Genomic DNA, 21,865 nt, shown 5'->3' on the forward strand with positions numbered 1-21,865 from the left:
CTCTGGGTGGCCAGTAGGAGGTGCTGGTTTCTTTCTCTGGAGTGTCTGTGACCTTGATTGAGGCCCTCTCCCTTAGCTTGAAGGGAGGGGTTGGAGCTAATGAATCCTTTTGCCTTAAAACAAAGGTGGGCTTTATCCTGGGGTAAGGTCATTCCTCTCCCTATTGTCAGCTGGGCTGGTTCTTCTGCTCACACACCTATGCCTGAGGCAGAAATAGTCTGCTGTTGTTTGTTCTGGGAAGAGGCCTCAGCTGCAATGGAGGTATGGACTCAAGAGTTCCTCAGACCAGAGGAGCCCAGGGATGGTGTCCACAGCTCTCCTGCACTGGAACTCTTCCCCCCAACTTCGTTGGCAAGCTCCAGAGAGTCAGCGCACCTCTGCTGCCTAGGTGACTCAAGCCCCCACCATCCAGCCCCACCATTAATCCAGCAGGTCTGACTCTTGGGCGCCCAGACTTCCCGGATCCATTTCAGGGGCCAATCTGGCTGATGCGGAGCTGATCTGCCCTCTGCGCCCAGACTCACTAGCCCGAATTAATCTAATGCCGCTGAAGGAGACAAATCCTGAGGTAGATGTTCTTTCTCCTGGCTTTTCTTTCTGGGTTTTGCGGGTCAGATTTCTGTTAAGAGGTTTGTTTCATATGATAGATGGGGAAAGATCAGGAGAGTTTAGAACTGTGCCTTGTCTTCTCTCTGCCATCTTGGCCTGAACAACCTATAGTCTACTTTTCAATGAATGATATATCTAACAGCTATTTCCTGTGGGAGTAAATTGTTATCACTAAATTCCCTGACTACTAAAACAACTACTAAAGTCATAAATATGAATTATGAAATTATTTTTCGAGAAGATATTTTCAGTTAGGTGATTTGTGATAGACAGTGACTGATCCTATTATTCTTTTTGTCATTAAACTGCTCCTCAGGGACTTGGAGAAGACAATTTTGGAAGATCAAGGAAGTCTAAGTCAATATTACCAGTACCTCACTGTGCATGAACTTTAAAAAACTAAATGTGAGAAAATTTAGGATTTATTTATAAAGACATAGTTCTGGGTAAACAAAATTGCAATTAGCAACTTTTTTTTTTGCAAGACTGGGGTTAATTGATTTGCCTAAGGTCACACAGAAAAAATTAGTATTTGGGGCAGCATTTGAACTCAGGTCCTTCTGACTCCAGGGGCAGTGCTCTATATACTGTACCACCTAGTTGCCCTTAGCAACTTTTCTAAGGGTCTGTTTAGCCTATATATTACAGAATATTTTTTACTTTAGTTTACTCAACAATTAAATATTTTAAATCTATAGTTAGCCCAATTTCTTTATTATCTTATCTTCATGCTATATATACCATTCTAAACAATTGAAATTAATTTATATTTTTACACATAGGGAAAAGAGAATCTGTTTTATCTTTTAATTTCCCTTATGCTTTTTTCTTTTTATTAAAGATGTTATTTATTTTGAGTTTTACAATTTTCCCCCATCTTACTTCCCTCCCCCACAGAAAGCAATTTGTCAGTCTTTACTTTGTTTCCATGTTGTACATTGATCCAAGTAGAGTGTGATGAAATCGGGATAACAACTAGGTAAAGGGCTATCAAACTCTACATGCCCTTTGATGAAGCACTACTACTAGGTCTATACCAGAAAGAGATCAAAGAAAAAGGAAAAGATCCCACTAATATAAAAATATTTACAGTGGTACTTTTTGAGAACTGAGGGGATGGCTCATCAATTGGGGAATTAGTAAATAAGCTCTGGAATGGAAATGTGATGGAATGCCATTGAGCAATAAGAAACAATGATCAGGATAGTTTCAGAAAAACCTTCAAAGACTTATGTGAACTGATGCAAAACAAAGTGAGCCTATAGTAACAATGTATAGTAACAGCAAAATTGCCACAATGACTGCTCTTATCATTTAAGACAATGCCAAATGAAAAAACTGAATAAAAATGTCCAACATGAATGTGTACATATACCCTGTATACATTTTAAATTATTCATGGTTTTTTAATATACTTTAAGAAACTAGTTTGAACATAATCTCTTTCACTAACCTAAATTGAAACCACTCTAATTTAATAGCTGATAATCCAGAGTTGTTGAGACTAAATCATTCCTCGAATAAAAGCTATATGGTTCATTATTAGAAATACTTTTGAACTTTTTTCAGCTTGAAGATCTGTCAGATGGTAGAATCTGTAAGCATGGGATTTGATAATTTTAAGGTCATCTTTACAAGATAAGACATTAGAGAGGATATAGATATATGGCATTTAGGAAAATATTTTATCAAAAACTCAATGTATTCACTACTAGGTCTGTATTCCAAAGAAATCACAAAAAAAAAAAAGGATAAAAAGTACAAAAATATTTATAGCAGTTCTTTTCATAGAGATAAAATTGGAAATTGAGGGAATGCCCACCAATCGGGGAACAGTTGAACAAATTGTGGCATTATTGTTCTGTAACAAATTATGAGGGATGGGATTTTAGAAAAGTTTGAAGACTTGCATGAACTGTTACTGTGTTAAGTGAACAGAACCAGAAGAATATTTTTACATACATAGCAACACTGTGTGATAATCAATCATGATGGTCTTACTCATCTCAGCAATATAATAATCAAAGACAATCCTAAAGACTTTTGATGAAAAATACCATCCACACTCAGAGATGGAACTACAGGGTCTCAATACAGACCAAGGCTTACTATTTTTCAATTCTTAAAACTTCTTTTATGAATTACGATTTTCATCTCATGGTTTTATCCTTCCCTTTTTGATTCTTCTTTCACAACACGATTAATATGGACATGCTAATATGTTAATAATTGTATAATTGCTATTAGATTACTTTCTATCAGGGGGAGGAGGGAGAGAAGGAAGGAAGGGGAAAATGTGAGACTCAAAACTTTACAAAAAATCATTGTTGAAAATTATCTCTGCATATTAATGGGAAAATAAATAAAATATTCAAGATGTTATAAAAAGTGCATGTATGTGTACACACACACACACACACACACACACACACACACACATAAACCATTTCCAACAACACAAAAGAAGAAGGAAATCAAAATGACCTTAATAGTCACAGCAGATGCTTTAAAGTAGAAGCACTCTCCAGAGAATCGAACATTGTTAAACAACATCACTTCCATAATCAAAAGGTTAAGAAAAAATTTTCACAGACTCTGAGAGAAAGGGTCCTTGAAAGACATTAAAAAATCTCCTGTACAGGGGTGGCTAGGTGGGGCAGTGGATAGAGCAAAGGCCCTGGAGCCTGGAGCATCTGGGTTCAAATCCGACCTCAGACACTTAATAATTACCTAGCTGTGTGGCCTTGGGCAAGCCATTTAACCCCATTTGCCTTGCAAAAAAAACTAAAAAAAAAACAAAAAAAAAACCTCCTGTACAGAATTCCCTTCCACAACACCTCCAACAAGCTTTTTTTTTGTTTTGTTTTTAATATTTTTGCAAGGCAAATGGTGTTAAGTGGCTTGCCCAAGGCCACACAGCTAGGTAATTATTAAGTGTCTGAGACCGGATTTGAACACAGGTACTCCTGACTCTAGGGCCAGTGCTTCATCCACTGTACCACCTAGCCACCCTGCCAACAAGCTTTCATTCATTCTTCACTTGGAAGCCTTCTATCGGAGATAAATTTTCCCTTACATACAACATAAATCTGATGCAATTTTCACTCTTTGTCCATCAATCAATGAACAAGCCTTAAATAAGCACCCACTATGTGCCAACTTAAGCACTGAAAATTCAAATAAAGTCAAAAGACAGTCTCCACTCTTTAGAAGTTCATAATCTAATGAGGAAGGCAAAATGAAAACAACTGTGTGCAAATAAGTGATAGATGGTATATAGATAAAATGGAGAACTTTCACAGAGCAGTAAGGGAGGCTAGAAAAGGCTTTGTGCAGAGACTGAGATTTTGGCTGGCACTTGTTCCAAGGGATGAAGTATAAAATAATCTTTTCTTGTTCTTTTTTTTTTTAAGAAAGATTTTATTTATTTTGAGTTTTACAATTTCCCCCCACTCTTGCTTCCCTCCCTCCAGCCCCCACAGAAGGCATTCTATTAGTCTTTAAATTGTTTCTATGGTATTCATTGATCTCAGCTGAATGTGATGAGAGAGAAATCGTATCCTTAAGGAAGAAAAATAAAGTATAAGAGATAGCAAAATTATATAATAAGATCACGGTTTGTTTTTTTTCTAAATTGAAGGTAATAGTCTTTGGTCTTTGTTTAAACTCCACAATTCTTCTCTTGATACAGATGGTATTCTCCATTCCAGATAGCCCAAAATTGTCCCTGATTGTTGCACTGATGGCTTGTCCTTTATTCTTAAAGAAGACCATGATATCAAGGAGGTGATGCCATGACAAGCACATGAATTTGAGTAAGAGGGTGGTGTGCTAAGACACCAGCCTCACTTTCTCCTCCAATCACCTGGGTCCATTGGTCAGATATGAATCAGGATGACTAAGAGATGGCTCTGGATTTGAGGCAATCAGGGTTAAGTGACTTGCCCAAGGGTCACCCAGTTAATTAGTGGAAAGTAAGTGTCTGAGGCCAGAAAGGAATTCCTGTCCTCCTGACTCCAAGGCCAGTACTCTATCCACTGCTTGAGCTAGCTGTTCCTTATAAAAAAGATGGGAGGTATAATAAGGTGCAAGATTGGAAAAGAAGGAGGGAGGCAAGTTCCCATCAAAATTGTATGTTAGGAAGATCAATTTAATACCTGAATGGAAGCTGTCCTGATGAGCTTTGAGATAGCAGGTAATTGCAATATAATGATGAAGGGGTATAAAAGTGTGAATTAGGGTGGTGCCAGCAGTTAAGTACAGAGAAAGGAGCATATGCAAGAGATGTTATGGAGGTAAGAGCAACAGACTTTGGTGATGGATTGAATGATAGAGAGAGTGGAACTGAGAAAAAATAAGGAGTGAAGAATAATACTTAAACTATGAGCCTGAGAGGCTGGGAAGATGGGGGTGCCCTTGACAGTGAAAAAGTTAGGAGGAAAGGAGTTTTGGGAAGGGAAAAAGAGAATGAGTTTAGTTTTAGACATGTTAAGTTTAAGATGTCTATGGATATTCACTTTGAAATGTCCAAAATAAGTTGAAGATAAAATATTGGAGATCAATAGAGAGGTTAGAACTAGATAAATAAATATCGGAAGTATCAGAGAATGTTCGGTGAAACCATGAGAGCTGTTCCTCATTCATTTACTCCTTCAACAAGCATTAATTTATGAAATACCTGGCTCTGAGCTGGTGCTAGGAGTACAAAGACAAAAATTAAACAGTTCCTACCCTCAATGAGTTTATACAATATTACTAAAATATGACCTGGAAAAGTATATCTATATATCTATAAACATAAAGTTTATACTAAGTAATTTCTAGGAGAAAAGGGAGATGCTTTCTATAAAAGTATCACAGGTAGAACTTTAAAGGAAGTTAGAAAAGTTTCCAAGCCAAGTTGAAGTCAAGTTGATAAAGAAGTGATCCCAGTTTGTGCAAACACAAGGAGATGAGAAATGGAATGTGTACAAGGAACTGCAAGATAATCAGTTTGGCTGGAAAAAAAAAAGAGTAGGTGAAGGGAAATAATGAATAAGCCTGGAAAGGAAGATTTAATATATTTGATCCCGGAGGTCAAGGAAGCCATTGCAGTTTAGCTTATAGAAGGGTGATATGATTAGACCTATGCTCCAGAAATATCATTTGGGCAGTTAAGGAGAGGATAGATTGGAGCAGGAAAAGACTTGAAGAAGTTAACTGAAAGGTCATTAAAATAACATAAGCAAGTAGTGATGAAGAGTCTCTACAAGGGTGGTGGATGAAACTAATAGGGAAGAAAACAAAGAGGAGACAGAGCAAAAAGTGAATGGCCTAGCAAAATCCTGAGGGAGAGAAAAACTAGATGTAATAATGATGATGAAAAATAAGTTGAAGCAAAGGAATTTCACACCAGTCTAGATCATAGGAGTGGAATATTTGTGGGCAATGGCAAGACCAAGTATGTGACAATCACTGAGATCAAATGGTAGAGTAATCATGGTAATTTAATGGATTGAGTAACATCTGGAGGCAAGTAGTGGGAGGAAGCCAGCCACTGAACTCTTCAAAGAAGAAAGACTGTCTTGAGGATTAGCAAGAAATGTCTACAAGAATCTAGATTTTTCAATAAATTTAGATAAATAGTTCCTGAGTGACGGGTAGAGTCTAAAAATGGCAATGCAGGGCAAGGAATATTCTATTTCCACGACTAGTGGATCAGAGGAAATAAGAGAAAGTGAAATCAGTAATGAAAGAAGGTCCTGAGATATAGTACTGTATTGAGGAACCATGACTTAATGACTGGAAAAATATATAAGGAATACAAGAGAAAGAAGTCTGAAAGGAAGTTTATTAATTATTAAGCAGGTGTTCCAAAGGGCATGGTGTAATGTTTAGACATATGTGGAGTGAGACTTGTGAATATAGGGTTTAGTGATTAAGATGAAAATGATGAGAGGGCTAGTAGTAGAAGCTGGAGAGCAGGATTTTCACTTTGATTTAGATTCAGATTCAGTGTCATAGAAATGGAGAGTAAGAAGAGACAAGAATCTGATAATCACTAGGAAGGAATCTAGGCAGAGGATCCAAGGGATGGATGAAGCATGACTGAATAAAAAGTTAGTTAAATATTCATTATCTAGTCTCATGTCAGTGTCTCTATGACTGTAGGAGCAATGCACTACTCGGAGAGGGATGCATCTACCCTCTTGTCAAGGAATAGCATTTGTCTGATATGTTCAGAAATGTGCGGAAGACTCTGTCTATATTCTACCAAGAAGTAGAAAGGCAATCAATAATTATAAATTATACTGTTCAAGTAATATTTTAAGGCTGTAATGTTAAGCACAGCATTAGAAATAGAGATTGGGAAAGAGCCAAAAAATTATTCTTAAAGGCCTTTTACAATTCCTATTAACATTTTCCCCAGGACATTAAATGCATTAAGATGTCTCAATTGGACAGTAGATCACATTTCTCTACCACTAATGGAGAAATAGATTTTTAAGAGAGTTAAATCATTAAATTTTTTTTATTAAACAAAATGATATGGTCAATACTGCCCTCTATCAAGAGTGATTAGTGATTTTCAGTTACACGAAAGTAGTTTTTGTTCCTTATCACACCTTATATCTTCAAAGGAAATCTATATCAGATAGAAGTAGTAAAACATACAATTCTGGCTTTCTAGACCAATGGAAAAAACTCTACTGCTTTTTATTAAGGTATAATGATAAAACTTTTTTTTTAGTCGGTCTATCTTATTTAAGACCAAAATGGCTGTACCTAGAATTGCCTTTCCAACAGCTATTAGATAGTTAATGTTTCTTGTCTGTTATTTATGTCCAAAGAATTTGTGATTTTTATTACATAAATATAGCCATCTCATCTTCCCTTGAAGGATGCCTCAACTATTCAAAATTTTAATAGTATTTTATTGTAGTCCAATTACATATACAGATAGTTTTCAATATTCATTTTTTGTAAAAAATTTCTCCATAGCCTTTTCTTTATCATTTCCCTCAAGAAAGCAAGCATTCTGACAGATTATACATACACAATCATGTTAAACATATTTCCATTATTAGTCATATTATGAAAGAAGAATCAGAAACTATTCAAAATTTGTACAGACAAGGTGACAATGAAAAGAGGAAAGGGAAAAGCTTTATATCTTTAGGATATTCTTTGTTCTGCTATGATTTTAAAAGTGGAAAGTATTTCATTCTTCCAAGAAGACAAAGTTGAATATTAAAATTTCTTAAAACATTAACACAAATTTTGTCTGAAAATAGGTAATATGGGGGTTGAATGTGAGAGTGGAAAGAGGAGGACAAAGTAAATATTGGTAAAATGTAAATGTAAAGTAAAACAAAGGAACGTTATGGAAATATTCTCTTCTGTTCTAACAGATGAGTCATAGTACCATAATTTTAGCCCCCAAATTAACACAAGGACAAAATGATTGGACAAATATTACCTATTTCAAGAAAATATAAAAAGGTTACCATCAATCAATTTCCTGGAATTTTAAAAAAGAATCAGCTTTTATGGCTAATAATTGCATCATTTTAAAGTTTTCAAAAAGTTTTAATATAGAAATATATTTAATATAAATTCTATACTTACAACACCCTTGTGAATTAGGTATTATCAATCTCATTTTAAAGAAGACAAAACAGAGGTTCTGAGGGATTAAATGACTTCCTCAAGGTGGCAGTTTCAGAAGGGTTAAAAGACTTAATCAAGGTGACTCAGTTAACAAACATAATAAAAATAAGTACACTGGTATAGTGTTAACTGATGGCTCTGAAGAATAAAAAAAATGAAGCTGTTGACTTTTACAAAGCCCTTTCTGACTTAAATCTAATTTACTTGCATGTCATAACATCACCTGCCCAATGTCATGGACCTCTTCGAGAATGAAGGACAAACAAAAACCACCACCACAACTAGCAACATCCTCTCATTCCATTTCGTTAACCTTATTGTTTGCTTCTTTATAGCATTTTCCAACTGTTCTCAAGTAAAAAAAAATAGAGACTAAAAGTTTGTGGATTGTAAAAAAACATCACATAAGTACAGCATTAATAATTCTTTGAAAAAAAGTAAGTGCAGTACAAACTCCAGATAATCCAAATAGGAAATGAAAATTATTACACATGAAAAGACTGAAAAGTCCTGGCTATTGATATGCTGTTATTTCTGAATCAACAGCATTTGTATGTATGGGTGTGTACAGAAATCAAAATACAAATATAAGTTTGTAAATACACACACCCAAAAAAATCAAACCAATATTTTGTTAAAGATAAAAATCAATAATAAATTAGTGAAATATAAATAAAAATTTTTATGCAGCTGATATAATTAATTAGGGAAGATGGTATCTCCCAGATGACAATTAAGCAGATGGTGCTCAAAAAAGAAGGGACAAATGAAATATCAACACAAATTTTCACCATTTAAGGATTTGACATAAATCAGGACAATGAAGAGATCAAGAGTCTAGAAACCATACAAAAAGATATTACTTCAAAGGGCAAAAATGGTTCACAACATGAAAATTCATTTGTGAAATCATGAATAGTCCTATGGCTCCTGCCCACTGCCTGACTGGTCAAGCCTGACCCAACCCAGTCCAGCCATGCCTCTGCCAACCAAGTGGTCTGGGAGGCAGCATAGCTGGAGCAACAGTGGGGCCACGAGCAGAAATGGTGCTGGCAAAATGTGCTCAGTACCTCGAGTCCTTTCATGAAAAACCTCCTTCTGGACTTATTCAAGGAAGATAAGACCAAGCCAGAAGACTGAATACCAAATGTACTAGGCAATGAACATTCCAGTTGGGGCATGCACTGTCTAAAGGACTCTGGAGGCCACTGGGGAAAGAAGTCAAGGTTATGTAATGTTGGTGCTGTAAACAGTCTGGATGTAGAACAGGTAATAAAGAATGCCCATTCTTTATCAAAGGCAATCAAAACTTTGAACAGTTCAGAGTAGCACTTGAAAATGCCATTTATGACATCAATAAGGGAGAATAAGCATCATGAAAACGATATGAAGATATAACAGTTGAGGATTCTAGCTCAGATGAAGATGGCAGTACTTCCAGCTCCTCAGAATGTAAGAAGAGGAATAAAAGAAAGGGGAAATACAAGAAAAAAGAAAAAAATTTAAAAAGCACAAATCTAATAAAAATACAGACAAACCAAAAAAGTAAATTTCTTTTAATCCACCTCTACTCCATAATCACAGCTGAATGTCAGAGATTCTAAAGGAGAAGCAGCCACAAAAGGGCCTCAGTTGAAAGAGGAAAAAAGAATCAAGAAATATGCAATTAGTATCACTTCTGCAGTCTTTTGCTCTTGCTGCCAATATTGATGAATTCAACATGATGTTGCATTGCTTATATGCCAATAATAAGGGATGCTCATTTTCATCTTGCCTTGATAAGTTTTTTTGAAGAAAATCAAGCATAAGATATGGAGATATTCTAGGTATTTCCAAGGAGATTCTTTCATAAAAGCAGAAGACTAGTGGGGCTGAAGGCTGACTTGGATCTTTAGCAGTTGCAAGTGAGTGTTATCAGTTGTTAAATAATAAAATGGGATTATTTCAGATTTAAAAGTGAACATCCTTGCTGCAGACATGAAACTTGTTTGAAATAGAATGGTAGCACATGAAAAACGAAGGCAACTGTATAAAATATCTCATCTTCAATTTAATCATTTTCTTTTGGAGTCTGGTACTGCACCAAAGTAACTGCTTCATGAAGATACTTTTGAAATCATTTTCAATCAGCAAAAAATTCTTCCCCTCTCACTCCCACTCCAACCTACTCCCCAAAAGGAAAAAAAAATGTACTTAAGCAAAAATAAAATCTTATGAATAAGGAGAAGGGAATTCAATAAACAGCACTGCTTCATGGGCGGGGGGGGGGGGGGGGGGGGGGGGGGTTGCAATAAGGTTAAGTGAGTTGCCTAAGATCACACAGCTAATAAGTATCAAGTGTCTGAGATTGTATTTGAACTCAAGTTCTCCTGAGTCTAAAGGCAGATGCTCTGTGCGCCACCAAGCTGCCCTGGACTGCTTCTTAAGTTTACAGAGGAAATAACAAGTTTATAAGTCAGATCACTCAAGAACATTTTTAAGGATGGAACTGGAAGAAAACAATTGAAAAAATTTCTTAAGATTTGTAAAACAAGTTTATTTTTCATTAATTGAATTTTCATTAATTCTAAAAACCATAATTCCTGATGTGCTACATAAGAAATGTCACCAAAGAAGACTAAGTTCTGATCTACTCAATCAATGAAAATTGAACCACTCTGAACTCTTAAGATTAAAGTCTTTGATATGGTACATGAAAAAGTAGAAAAGCAACTTAAAAAAAAAAAACAAGGCAGATCTGTAGTGGAAGTGGCATAATTTTGTTTTAGGGATTGTGATATATTTGGGGAAGAAATCACTATTACTAATTTTTTAAAATGATAAAGAAAAAATCACTACCTTTTTATTTGCTTATTTAAGCAACTGTATAAAATCTTTACAAAAAATGACATCATTCATGAAAAGTTCTAAGTTTTACTTAAGACTTTTCCATGAACAGTTCTAGCCTATAGCAGACCAGAACTTACAGTCACAAAACTGAATAAAAGATTTAGAAAATACAAGATTTATTGTTGGTTGACTATTAAAAAAATCATCTAATTCAACAAAACAAAAAAAAAAAACTCCTTAAAGTCAGCTTCCAATCCCCAACAAGATATCTTTCATTTATAAGTTAAAAATCATCTCAAATATTTTGAAAGAGATAACTAGTGAGGTTCTCCAATTGCTCTAATATAACACTACGATGATTTGATCAAGGTCTGGTGCACCATATAAAGCCTACTAAATAAAATCTATAATAACAATAAGAGTTTGGATTAACAGTGGATAAAGTTCTATTCTCCAGGCTGTGAAATACAGTTAAATGGACAATGAACTAACTTTGAAAGTGAACCAGAAAAGCAGAGTACTTTATGGAAATTGTAGAGTGCTCCTGTAACATTTAAGCATCTCCCTGAAAAAAAAAATGCACATAAAAAAAGTTATCTTTTGTTTTTATATCACCTACATATTTCCCTCTGTATTTCCCTCCCATGCCTTATGACAAAAAAATGTAAAAGAGAAAAAAAATCAGTAAATTAATAGAGCAAAAAATTCTGAGATTATATGCTGTAGTCCATACCTAGAGTGCCTCTCTTCAGAAAAGTAAATAATTTTAATGCAAATATTCTTCAGATAAATAAAATGACTAGAAAATCATGGAAAGATTTACTTAAACTTATGTAAAGTCAAGTAAGTAGAATCAAGAAAATAATATACAAAATAACTACAAGAATATAAATGGAAAGAACAAAAAGCACAATACAAACAAAATAAACATTGCAAAATTACAAAGAATAAGCATGGAACGAAAGAAGAGAAATAAGAAGTCACCTCCCCATTTCTCCCCACAGGGTGGAACACTGCATATATTTTCAGACTTTTTTGTATATATTAATTTTGCTAGTGTTTTTTCTTTTTCTTTCTTTAAAAAAATATTTGTTATATGGGATGTCTAAGAGAGGTGATGGGTAAATTTAGGAGATAAAGAACCAAAAGAGCAATAAAAATTACTTTTAAGGAAGTCCTTCCAGTGATGCTATGTACCTATGAATTTTTAGACTGCCACATTTAAAATGGAAAGCAAAACCAGGTGGCACAGCAGATAGAGCACTGGCTCTGGAGTCAGGAGGACCCAAGTTCAAATCTAAACTTATACACTTGATACTCAGGAGGTGTGTGATCTTGGGCAAGTTACTTAACCCCACTGTCTCACAAAAACAAAAAAAGTTAAAGTTGGGGGTCCAGTATCTATTATTATCAGGACAGTATGCCACGAGAGAGGAATATTTAATTCAGTTCAACATAATATGTATTAACAATGAAGAACTACATAGGAAATGTGTCAGAGTATACAAAAAACACTGATGCCTGGAAAAGAAGATCAAAGCCAGTCATTAGCAACAAAGAGGGATAATTAGTAATTTGTATATTTTAATGGTAATCATACAATGACAAGAGGAAAAATACAGCTTAACCTTATCCTAAACACTCAATGGACACTGTATATATTAACAACAGAAGGTATGGGCCAGTCATACATATAAGAAGGCACTGTTGGAGGGAGTGTCTGCATCAGTAAGACCAAAGATCCATCACAGTAATAAAATATTCCCCCATGATAGAAAAACTAGGTCAAATCTTTACAAGTAATATATAACTGAGAAAGATTTACTGGCTTGAAATGTCATCACTTAAGTGGCCTAATGATGACCTTAGTGACCTCCCCATCTTTTGAACAGTACTTATGTCAAGAGCTCTAAATCTGCCCAAATTGCTATTTTTCGGTGCCATCTTATGCTTCCATTGAACATTAAGAAATTAGTATATTACAGGTGATCAAGTTCTTGTTTTCCAAACAGAATACATTTGTGAGATTCTTTCTTTCTCTATGCTGAATGGAGGTTATCAATTTTGACCTTTGCTCTAACTGAGACATGGGAAGAGTTATGAAATCAAACCCACCAAACCAGCCCAACTTTCCACAATAGCTTTAACTCAGCATTCTTTATATTCCAAGGACTACAGAGTCAGTTTACTTTGTTAACCCAAGTTCAATACACTTATTACTACCAGGAAGTTTATAGATACCAGGAACAACCTAGCAATTACATTTCAAAACATACAACAAAGTATTTTAGATACTTTTGGAGAAGGTAGAACTTACATTAAAATGTTCATGTGAGGTTTAGGGTCTGGGACAATGCACCTATTTAGGTACTCTCAACCAGTGAGCCCAAAGGCACTCTGTACTCATGGATATATAATGAACCACACAACCAACAAATACTGACAGAGAACCTACCATGCATGAAAGGTAAGGCAAAATACTAGGGAGTTATACGTAGATAAAATACTATTCATTTCAGCTTCATCACTTATCCTTAATTTGGGGGTACAGTATCTATTATTATCAGGACAGCAGGCTATGAGGAAAGGAACATCTAATTGAGTTCAACATACATATTATGTGCCCAGGTACCTGCCTTCAAGGCATGTTCAAATACAAGCAAATATAAGGTAATAACATAAATCAACACCAAAAAAGACTGGCAGAAAGCAGAATCAAATCAACATCTAAGCTTAGTTTTAAAATAACATGATGAGTTTATCAATCAATAAACAAATAGTCAATGGCAAATGCACTGGCTCTGGAGTCAGAAACCCCGAGTTTCAATTTCACTTCTGATATTTATTTTTGGTGTCATCTTTACCAAATTACTTCACCTCTCTGGACTCAGTTTGATCAGCTGTAAAATAAAAGTGTTGGACTCAATGACATTTTAAGGTTCAAACAACGGTCTATATACTAGGTATTATGAGAGGAGCTAAGAACACAAAAATAAAAATCAAACAGTACTTGCCTTCGAGGCTCTTTTACTATATTGAGAGAGAAAATCTACATTAATTATATATATGTATATATATATACATAAAATGATACAAAGACCAAATAAAAAAGGAGAATTTAATAATAATACAAAGACCAAATAAAAAAGGAGAATTTAAAGGAAAAAGACTGAAGGGGGGTAACCATGGGGGAGAGATAAGAAAGTCTTTTGTAAATGGTGTGACTTGAGCTGAGCTAAGCTATAAAGGAAACTAGAGATAAGAGGCAAAGGTGGATTATGGATGATATTCTAGGACTGGGGGCAAAACTTATGCTAAGTGTGACTAACAGTCACAAGGCCACTTTATATATCATTAATTACACTTGGAAAAACATGAGAATCAGATCCTAAAGGACTGGTATTTGATCCTAACAATAACAGAGAGCCACATGAACTTGAAGGAATAATGAAGAATCTGAGGAATAACACTTTGACAAGTATATGGGGAATAGATTAGAGACAGGAGAATCTTGGGAGAGGGAAACCAATAAGGAGGCTTTGAACTAGGCTGAGCCAGAGAGAAGGTAGCCAAGTTTAAGTGCAGAAGGGGACAGATCTGAGGTAGAACTGACCTACTGAGTATGTGGGATTAGTTAAGATAAGGAGCTGAATCATGTCTTTTAATTGTAAAAAGAATTAAAAAAAAACAAAAAGGAGGTGAGCAGAACCTAGGCTTCATTGCAACATAAATTCTCATCATGTTAGGCAATAGAAAACTATCATAATAAATAAATAAAAATAAATTTCTTAGAAGTATTCAAATAAATAAAATACTAATCTAGAAGGGTTGTAAACTTGGCTTACTGGAAGGAATAGAGATTCTTTCCAAATAATAGGGAAATAAACAATATGCATTGATGGAGGAAATTCCTCACTAGGAATTTGCTATTCTAATGAAATTAGAGATTTAAAAAAAAAGTGAAGGGTGGGTAATTCAGGCAAAGATAGTCTTTAAAATATCCAGTTCAAAATGTCCAATAGGCAGTACCATACTACAGTTCAGGAAAGGGATGATTCCTGAAAAACTAAAACTAAGAACAAGTCTGCAAAGGGATGATAATAAAATTCAGGGAAGTTGATGAAGTCACTAAGAGAAAGTGAAGAGAGATAAAGAATCAAGGTATATCTGATTATGAAAACTAAGCAAACATAATCAAGATAAACAATTTTCTACACAGAGCAGAATGGAAAAGAACATTTGAAGCTATAAAATGCCACTAAGTTTTATTTTTGAATGATTATTTTTTTGGAAAGAGGGTATTTCTATGATAATTCATCAGCACTTGATCTTTATATGAATCATGTTTCATTCATTCACACAATGTTATTGACATGAAAAAACACAATGTAATATAATTTCTTTTATACTAAAGGCATGATCTGAATGATTTAACATTCTCAGGAGAAACTTTTAGCACCAGTGACAACTACATGACTGAATCCCTCTTGAGTCAACAATTTAACAATTCAAAGAAAGAAAATAGATTTGAAGAGGGATCAGGCTTAATAGAGAGTTTCCAAGGGATCAGGTTTTTTTTTTTTACGATTCTATTTTTTAAGAAGAAAACGAGCCAGATAACATATACAAATAATTACATTAATGAAAGTTTCCAGTTTAAAATTTTAAATTTCTTTCTCTGAAATCACTGTCCTTTCCAGAAAGAGAGTATAGTGAATTACAATTCAGAACCAATTTGTCATTTCTAACTATGAAGAGGTTTTAAAATCACTGTTCCAGTGTCAAGAAATAAAGAAAGACAAGTCTCAAGGGAGTACCAAGATAACAAGGAAGATCCATCTAACAAACTTAATGACAATTTCAGAAGATAAACACTATCATCTTTTGGAAAGTAACAAACGGAGACAGGTTGGATGCAGGTATAAAATAAAGTACAGTTAATAATAATATGTATCTTCCTATTAATATATATTCCACAAAGAGAAAAGCCTCACTTACCTGCATTGCCGAGCTGTTTATAAAACCTGTACTCTAAATGAAGCTGTGGGGCACGTGATTTTATTGGTTCCTGCAAGAAGAAAATTTATGATCAAATTTAAGCAAAAATAAAATACTGTTCTATCATAATATTTCAAAATAAACCAAAGCAAGAAGTCATACTGTGTATAGTGGAACAGATTAGGTACACAAGACTCATTAGTGAAAGATTATAGCAATCTATTGCAATCTATTGCTTTGTTAGCTGCAAGATTCCAGTTTCTGGGATAAGAATGCAGTATATAACAAAAAATGCTGGTAAAAATGGAAAATAGTATGGTAAAAACTAGGCATAGTCCAACATCTCACACTATAATACCAAGGTAAGGTCAAAATAGGTATGTGATTTCAACATAAAGGGCAATACCATAAACAAATTAGGAGAGCAAGGATTACTTTATCTGTCATATCTATGGAGAAGGGAAGAATTCATAACCAAAGAAGAGATAGAGAACATTATGAAATACAAAAAGGATAATTTTGATTAAATTAAATTAAAATTTTGACACCAAAAAACCAATGCAACAAAGACTAGGAGGAAAGCAGCATGATGGGAACCAATTTTAATAGCTAGTAGTTTTTATAAATATCTCATGCTCAAACATATAAAGAACAATCGAATTATAAGAAAACAACTCAGTCCCTAGTTGAAAAATGGTCAAAAAATATGAAGATGCAGCTTGCAGATGAAGATGTTAAAAATAATTTCTCTATAGGCAAATAAAAAATGTTCTAAATTACTATTAGTTAGAGAAATGCAAATTAAAACAACTCTGAGGTACCATCTCACATTTATCAGACTGAATAATATGACATAAAAGGAAAATGATCAACCTTAGAGATGACATGGGAAAATTGAGAAACTCAAAAAACTGCTGGTCAAATTGTGAGCTGATCCTCCATTCTGGAGAGCAATTTGGAATTGTGCCCAAAGGGAAATCAAACTGCATATTCCTTGATCCAACAATAATACCATTACTAGGTCTATATCCCAAAGAGATGATAAAAAAGGAAAAAGGACTTTTACATACAAAAATATTCATGTCAACTCTTTTGTGATGGCAAAGAATTGTAAATTGAGGGAATACCCAACAACTGGGGGATGATTGAACAAGTTGTGGTATATAAGTGAAGTGGAATATGATTGTTTGTAAGAAATGATGAACAAGTAGATTTCAGAAAACGCCTGCGAGTGACTTACATGAACTGATGCTAAGTGAAGAGAGCAGAACCAGGACAATATCACACACAGTAACAGTAAAATTGAGTGATGATCAGCTATGATCCACTTAGCTCTTTTTCCAACAATACAATTCCAACAGATTCATGAAGGATATGCTATACACATCCAAAGAAAGAAATATGGAGTCTGAATGCAGACCGAAGCATACTATTCTCACTGATTTGTTTTTTGTGATTTTTCTCTCTTGTTCTATTTCTTCTTTCACAGCATGACTAATGTGGAAAAATATTTATATGATGGCACATGTAAAAACCATATCAGATTGCTTGTCATGTTGAAGAGGAGAAGTTGGGAGAGGAGAAGAAAAAAATGTGGAATTCAAAATCTTACAAAAAATGAAAATTGAAAAATATCTTTATGTAGTTAAGAAAAATAAAATACTATTTACAAAAAAATTTAAATTTTGTATATGTGTCTTTGAAATTCTCCTCCACAGTAATATTCCTTATAACAAAGAATAAAAGGCTGTTTAGTAAAAGTAAATAGCAATTGAGTTTGACAGCATATGTACATTTTTTAATTCAAAGTTACCCCAACCACTGGTAGTGATATTTATTTGCATTTTTTCATTACTTTTTTGAGCCTTGCCTTGGTCATCATAATTATGTGATGTTCAATTTTGGTTTTTATTCTTGTTTGGGGATGTATCTGTTCATTTACATTGTTAAAGTTATCTCGTGTTTTGTTTTCCTTGTTCTGCCATATTCAGGATACATCACCTAAATCTTCCCTTGCTTCTCTGTCTTTGTGATAATCATTGCTTCTTATAGCAGAAAAATATTCCATTACATTGATAAGCCACAACTTTAATAGTTCCCTAATAGATTTTTATCTACTTTGCTTCTAGATTTTTGCTATCATAAAAAGTGATACTAGAAATATTTTAGTATATCCAGCATTTTTCTCTCTTTAACTTCCTCATCATATGTACTTAGTAACAGATCTCTGAGTCAAAGGATATGAACTTTTTTCCCCTTTATTAAAGATTTTATTTGAGTTTTACAATTTTTTTCCCTAATTAGGGGCAGCAGCTAGGTGGCGCAGTGGATAGAGCACCGGCCCTGGAGTCAGGAGTACCTGGGTTCAAATCTGGCCTCAGACACTTAATAATTACCTAGCTGTGTGGCCTTGGGCAAGCCACTTAACCCCATTTGCCTTTTAAAAAAAGTGAAATTTTCTCCTAATCTTACTTCCCTCCCCCCAAGCTCCCCAAAGAAGGCAATTTGTCAGTCTTTACATTGTTTCCATGGTAGACACTGATCCAAATTGAGTATGACAGAGAAATCACAAGGGATAAGAACTCCTAAGCCATCTTCTTAGCCAAATTACAATTTGCATTCAAGAATGATCAGGTGAAATCACAATTTCTTATAACTCCAAATCTATGTTAATATACCTGTCTTCTTTACCACTTTAACATTCCCATGTTCCATCATCAATGTCAATTTGCTGTATATGAGCTAAAATTTCAGCATTGTTTTGATTTACTTTTCTCTAAATATTATTCTATCATATGATTATTGTTCACAATTTTCTTTTGAGAAATGTTAGTTACTCTTCTGACAAGTTATTCATTAGTGAATGGGTTTTGGCCATATTTGTTTTATACACACAGACACAAACATATATGTATGTGTATGTGTGTGCATCTTAGATATGAAATCCTTATAAAAAATATCTGATAGATAAAAATTTTTCCTAGTACCTTCCCTTTATCCTACTTGCATCTTATAAAAGCTTTTGAATTTAAAATAATAGATTGAAAATAAATTTCAATATAATTTCTTACTTTGGGGTGTGTAAATTAAAGATGAATCATATCATATAAAAACATTTTTTTCAAATACTTAAACTTTTCACTCAAAGACACCAAATTCCCATCTATACTCTAGAATGTTTTTGGGTCTTTCTTATGTTGAATTTGATTAAGTCACAGCTAGAAAAGGCTGTGAAAGAGTTCTGATTATAGAAATATTGTAAATACTTTTAAATAGTCCCAATTAAGATCTCTGAAGATCCCAGAAACAAAACAGCCCTGAAATATTTATTGCTTTGTGATGTTTTAATTTATATTATTGAAGTCATTGCATTTATTGTTTTTTTGATTCCTTACTGTGTATCACACTGAAAAAGTCTTCCCATGTTTTTCTTCAATCTTCCTAGTCCTTGTTCCTTTTTTTATTTTTGCTTTTTTTTTTTTGTGGGGTTGTGCTATCAAGTGACTTGCCAAGGTCACACAGCTAATAAGTATCAAGTGTCTGAGGCAGGATTTTGGGAGGTTTTTTTGGGGGGGGTTACAAGGAAATGGGATTAAGTGACTTGCTCAAGGTCACACAGTTAGGTAATTATTAAGTGACTGAGGCCAGATTTGAACTCAGGTTCTCCTAGCTCCAGGGCCAGTACTCTAACCATTGTACAATTTAGCTGCTCTTGTAGTCTTTGTTCCTTTAAGTACAATAATATTCCAAATTCTGAATACTGAATTCAAATACTGAAAAAATTTTTTTTGTAATATTCTCCAATCAGTGTGCACAATTTGCTTCAGGATTTTGATTGTAATACTTTGTTAAAGTATTTTCTCACCTTGGAGGAAAAACTCGAGTGTTTTTAAAAAAATATTTTCTTGGGATGATGAATTTAGAAAATAGAATATCATAATCAAGAATCTACTTCCATTATTCATGTGGAAAAACAACAATCTACTTCGTTTATTCATACCTGGAAAACTTTAGTAAGAAATATTCAGCCTGGTCTCACTCACTGATTGAGAAAGCAAAAAAGTAAAAGGTGTCCATTAAAAGTGGGTCCACGTCCACCACCCAGTCACCCTTACTATTATTACTATTTTACTTTATTTTGGGTCGTTTTTTTTCTTTTTGGTTTTTGCAGGGCAGTGGGGATTGGGTGGCTTGCATGTCACGCACCTGGGTGACTGTTGGGTCTATGGAGCTGGATGTGGGCTCAGGTGCTCCTGGCTCCAGGGCTGGTGCTTTGTCCATTGTGCCACCTAGCCATACCTACAATTATTACTATTGTTATTAATTTTAATTTTTATTTTTTCTCTCCCCTTTACTTTATCGCTCAAGCAAGTCTATATACATGGGGGGAGGGGGTATTGCGTTTACTCCTAAACAAGAATATTTTATTAATGTAAAAAAACACATTTGTACAAAATGAGAATAAAAAAATAAAATAAACACCCCCCAAAAAAATAAATAAATAAATAAATGAAAGCCAAAAGAAGTGGGTCGACATCTGGAATATACAAGTACTCTAAACAGATCATGGGAAGTGATTATTATGCTATATAGCCAATATTTTTGAACAGATGGCCATGGAATGTTCGGCCAACTAAAGTGTCAAAGTACTTTTTTTCAGAATAAACCCGAATAAAAAAAGACACATTTATTCCACAATTAATATAAGATATGGGTTCAGAAAGGTTGTAGTCATAGAGAAGACATACAATTGACAGAGTATCTCTGCAAGACATTACAGAAAACACACATACAATATAATGAATATACCAGCAAAATGGAGCTAAAATGGCAGAAAGTCCACAAGTACATATTTTGTACCAAATGCTAATTATATTTCTTTTTTTAAATTAATTTTTATTAAAGATATTATTTGAGTTTTACAATTTTCCCACTATCTTGCTTCCCTCCCCCCACCCCCCCCCACAGAAAGCACTCTGTCAGTCTTTACTTTGTTTCCATGTTGTACCTTTTTTGTTTTTTTAGGTTTTTACAAGGCAAATGGGGTTAAGTGGCTTGCCCAAGGCCACACAGCTAGTCTGAGACAGAATTTGAACCCAGGTACTCCTGACTCCAAGGCCAGTGCTTTATCCACTATGCCACCTTGCCACCCCCTCCATGTTGTACCTTGATCCAAACTCGGTGTGATGAGGGAGAAATCCTATCCTTAAAGAAGAGAAGTCTAAGAGGTGACAAGATCAGACAATAAGATATCTGGTTTTTTCTAAATTAAAGGGAATAGTCCTTGAACTTTGTTCAAACTCCACAGCTCCTTATCTGGATACAGATGGCACTCTTCTTTGCAGACAGCCCAAAATTGTTCCTAATTGTTGCACTGATGGAATGAGCAAGTCCCTCAAGGTTGAACATCACCCCCATGTTGCTGTTAGGGTGTACAGTGTTTTTCTGGTTCTACTCATCTCACTCAACATCAGTTCATTTAAATCCCTCCAGGCTTCCCTGAAATCCCGTCCCTCCTAGTTTCAAATAGAACAATAGTTTTCCATGACATACATAAACCACAGTTTGCTAAGCCATTCCCCAGCTGAAGGACATTTACTTGATTTCCAATTCTTTGCCACCACAAAAAGGGCTGCTATAAATATTTTTTTACCAGTAATGTTTTTACCCTTTTTCATCATCTCTACAGGGTATAGACCCAGTACTGGTATTGCTGGGTCAAAGGGTATGCACATTTTTGTTGCCCTTTGGGCATAGTTCCAAATAGCTCTCCAGAAGG

At 34.5% G+C, this 21,865-nt stretch overlaps 1 protein-coding gene across 9 annotated transcripts in view; it reads right to left on the reverse strand.

Moving 5' to 3' along the window:
- CSNK1G1 (casein kinase 1 gamma 1) overlaps positions 1 to 21,865 on the reverse strand; it is a 248,682-nt gene that overhangs the window by 67,651 nt on the left and 159,166 nt on the right. For all 9 annotated transcript variants that reach the window (XM_074234377.1, XM_074234373.1, XM_074234375.1 and 6 more), the window contains one exon: positions 16,087 to 16,156. In XM_074234377.1, coding sequence (XP_074090478.1) covers positions 16,087 to 16,156 — 70 coding nt within the window. The remainder of the gene's footprint in view (positions 1 to 16,086; positions 16,157 to 21,865) is intronic.

The sequence above is a fragment of the Macrotis lagotis genome, chromosome 4 (assembly GCF_037893015.1).
Source record: "Macrotis lagotis isolate mMagLag1 chromosome 4, bilby.v1.9.chrom.fasta, whole genome shotgun sequence".
Lineage (NCBI taxonomy): Eukaryota > Metazoa > Chordata > Mammalia > Peramelemorphia > Peramelidae > Macrotis > Macrotis lagotis.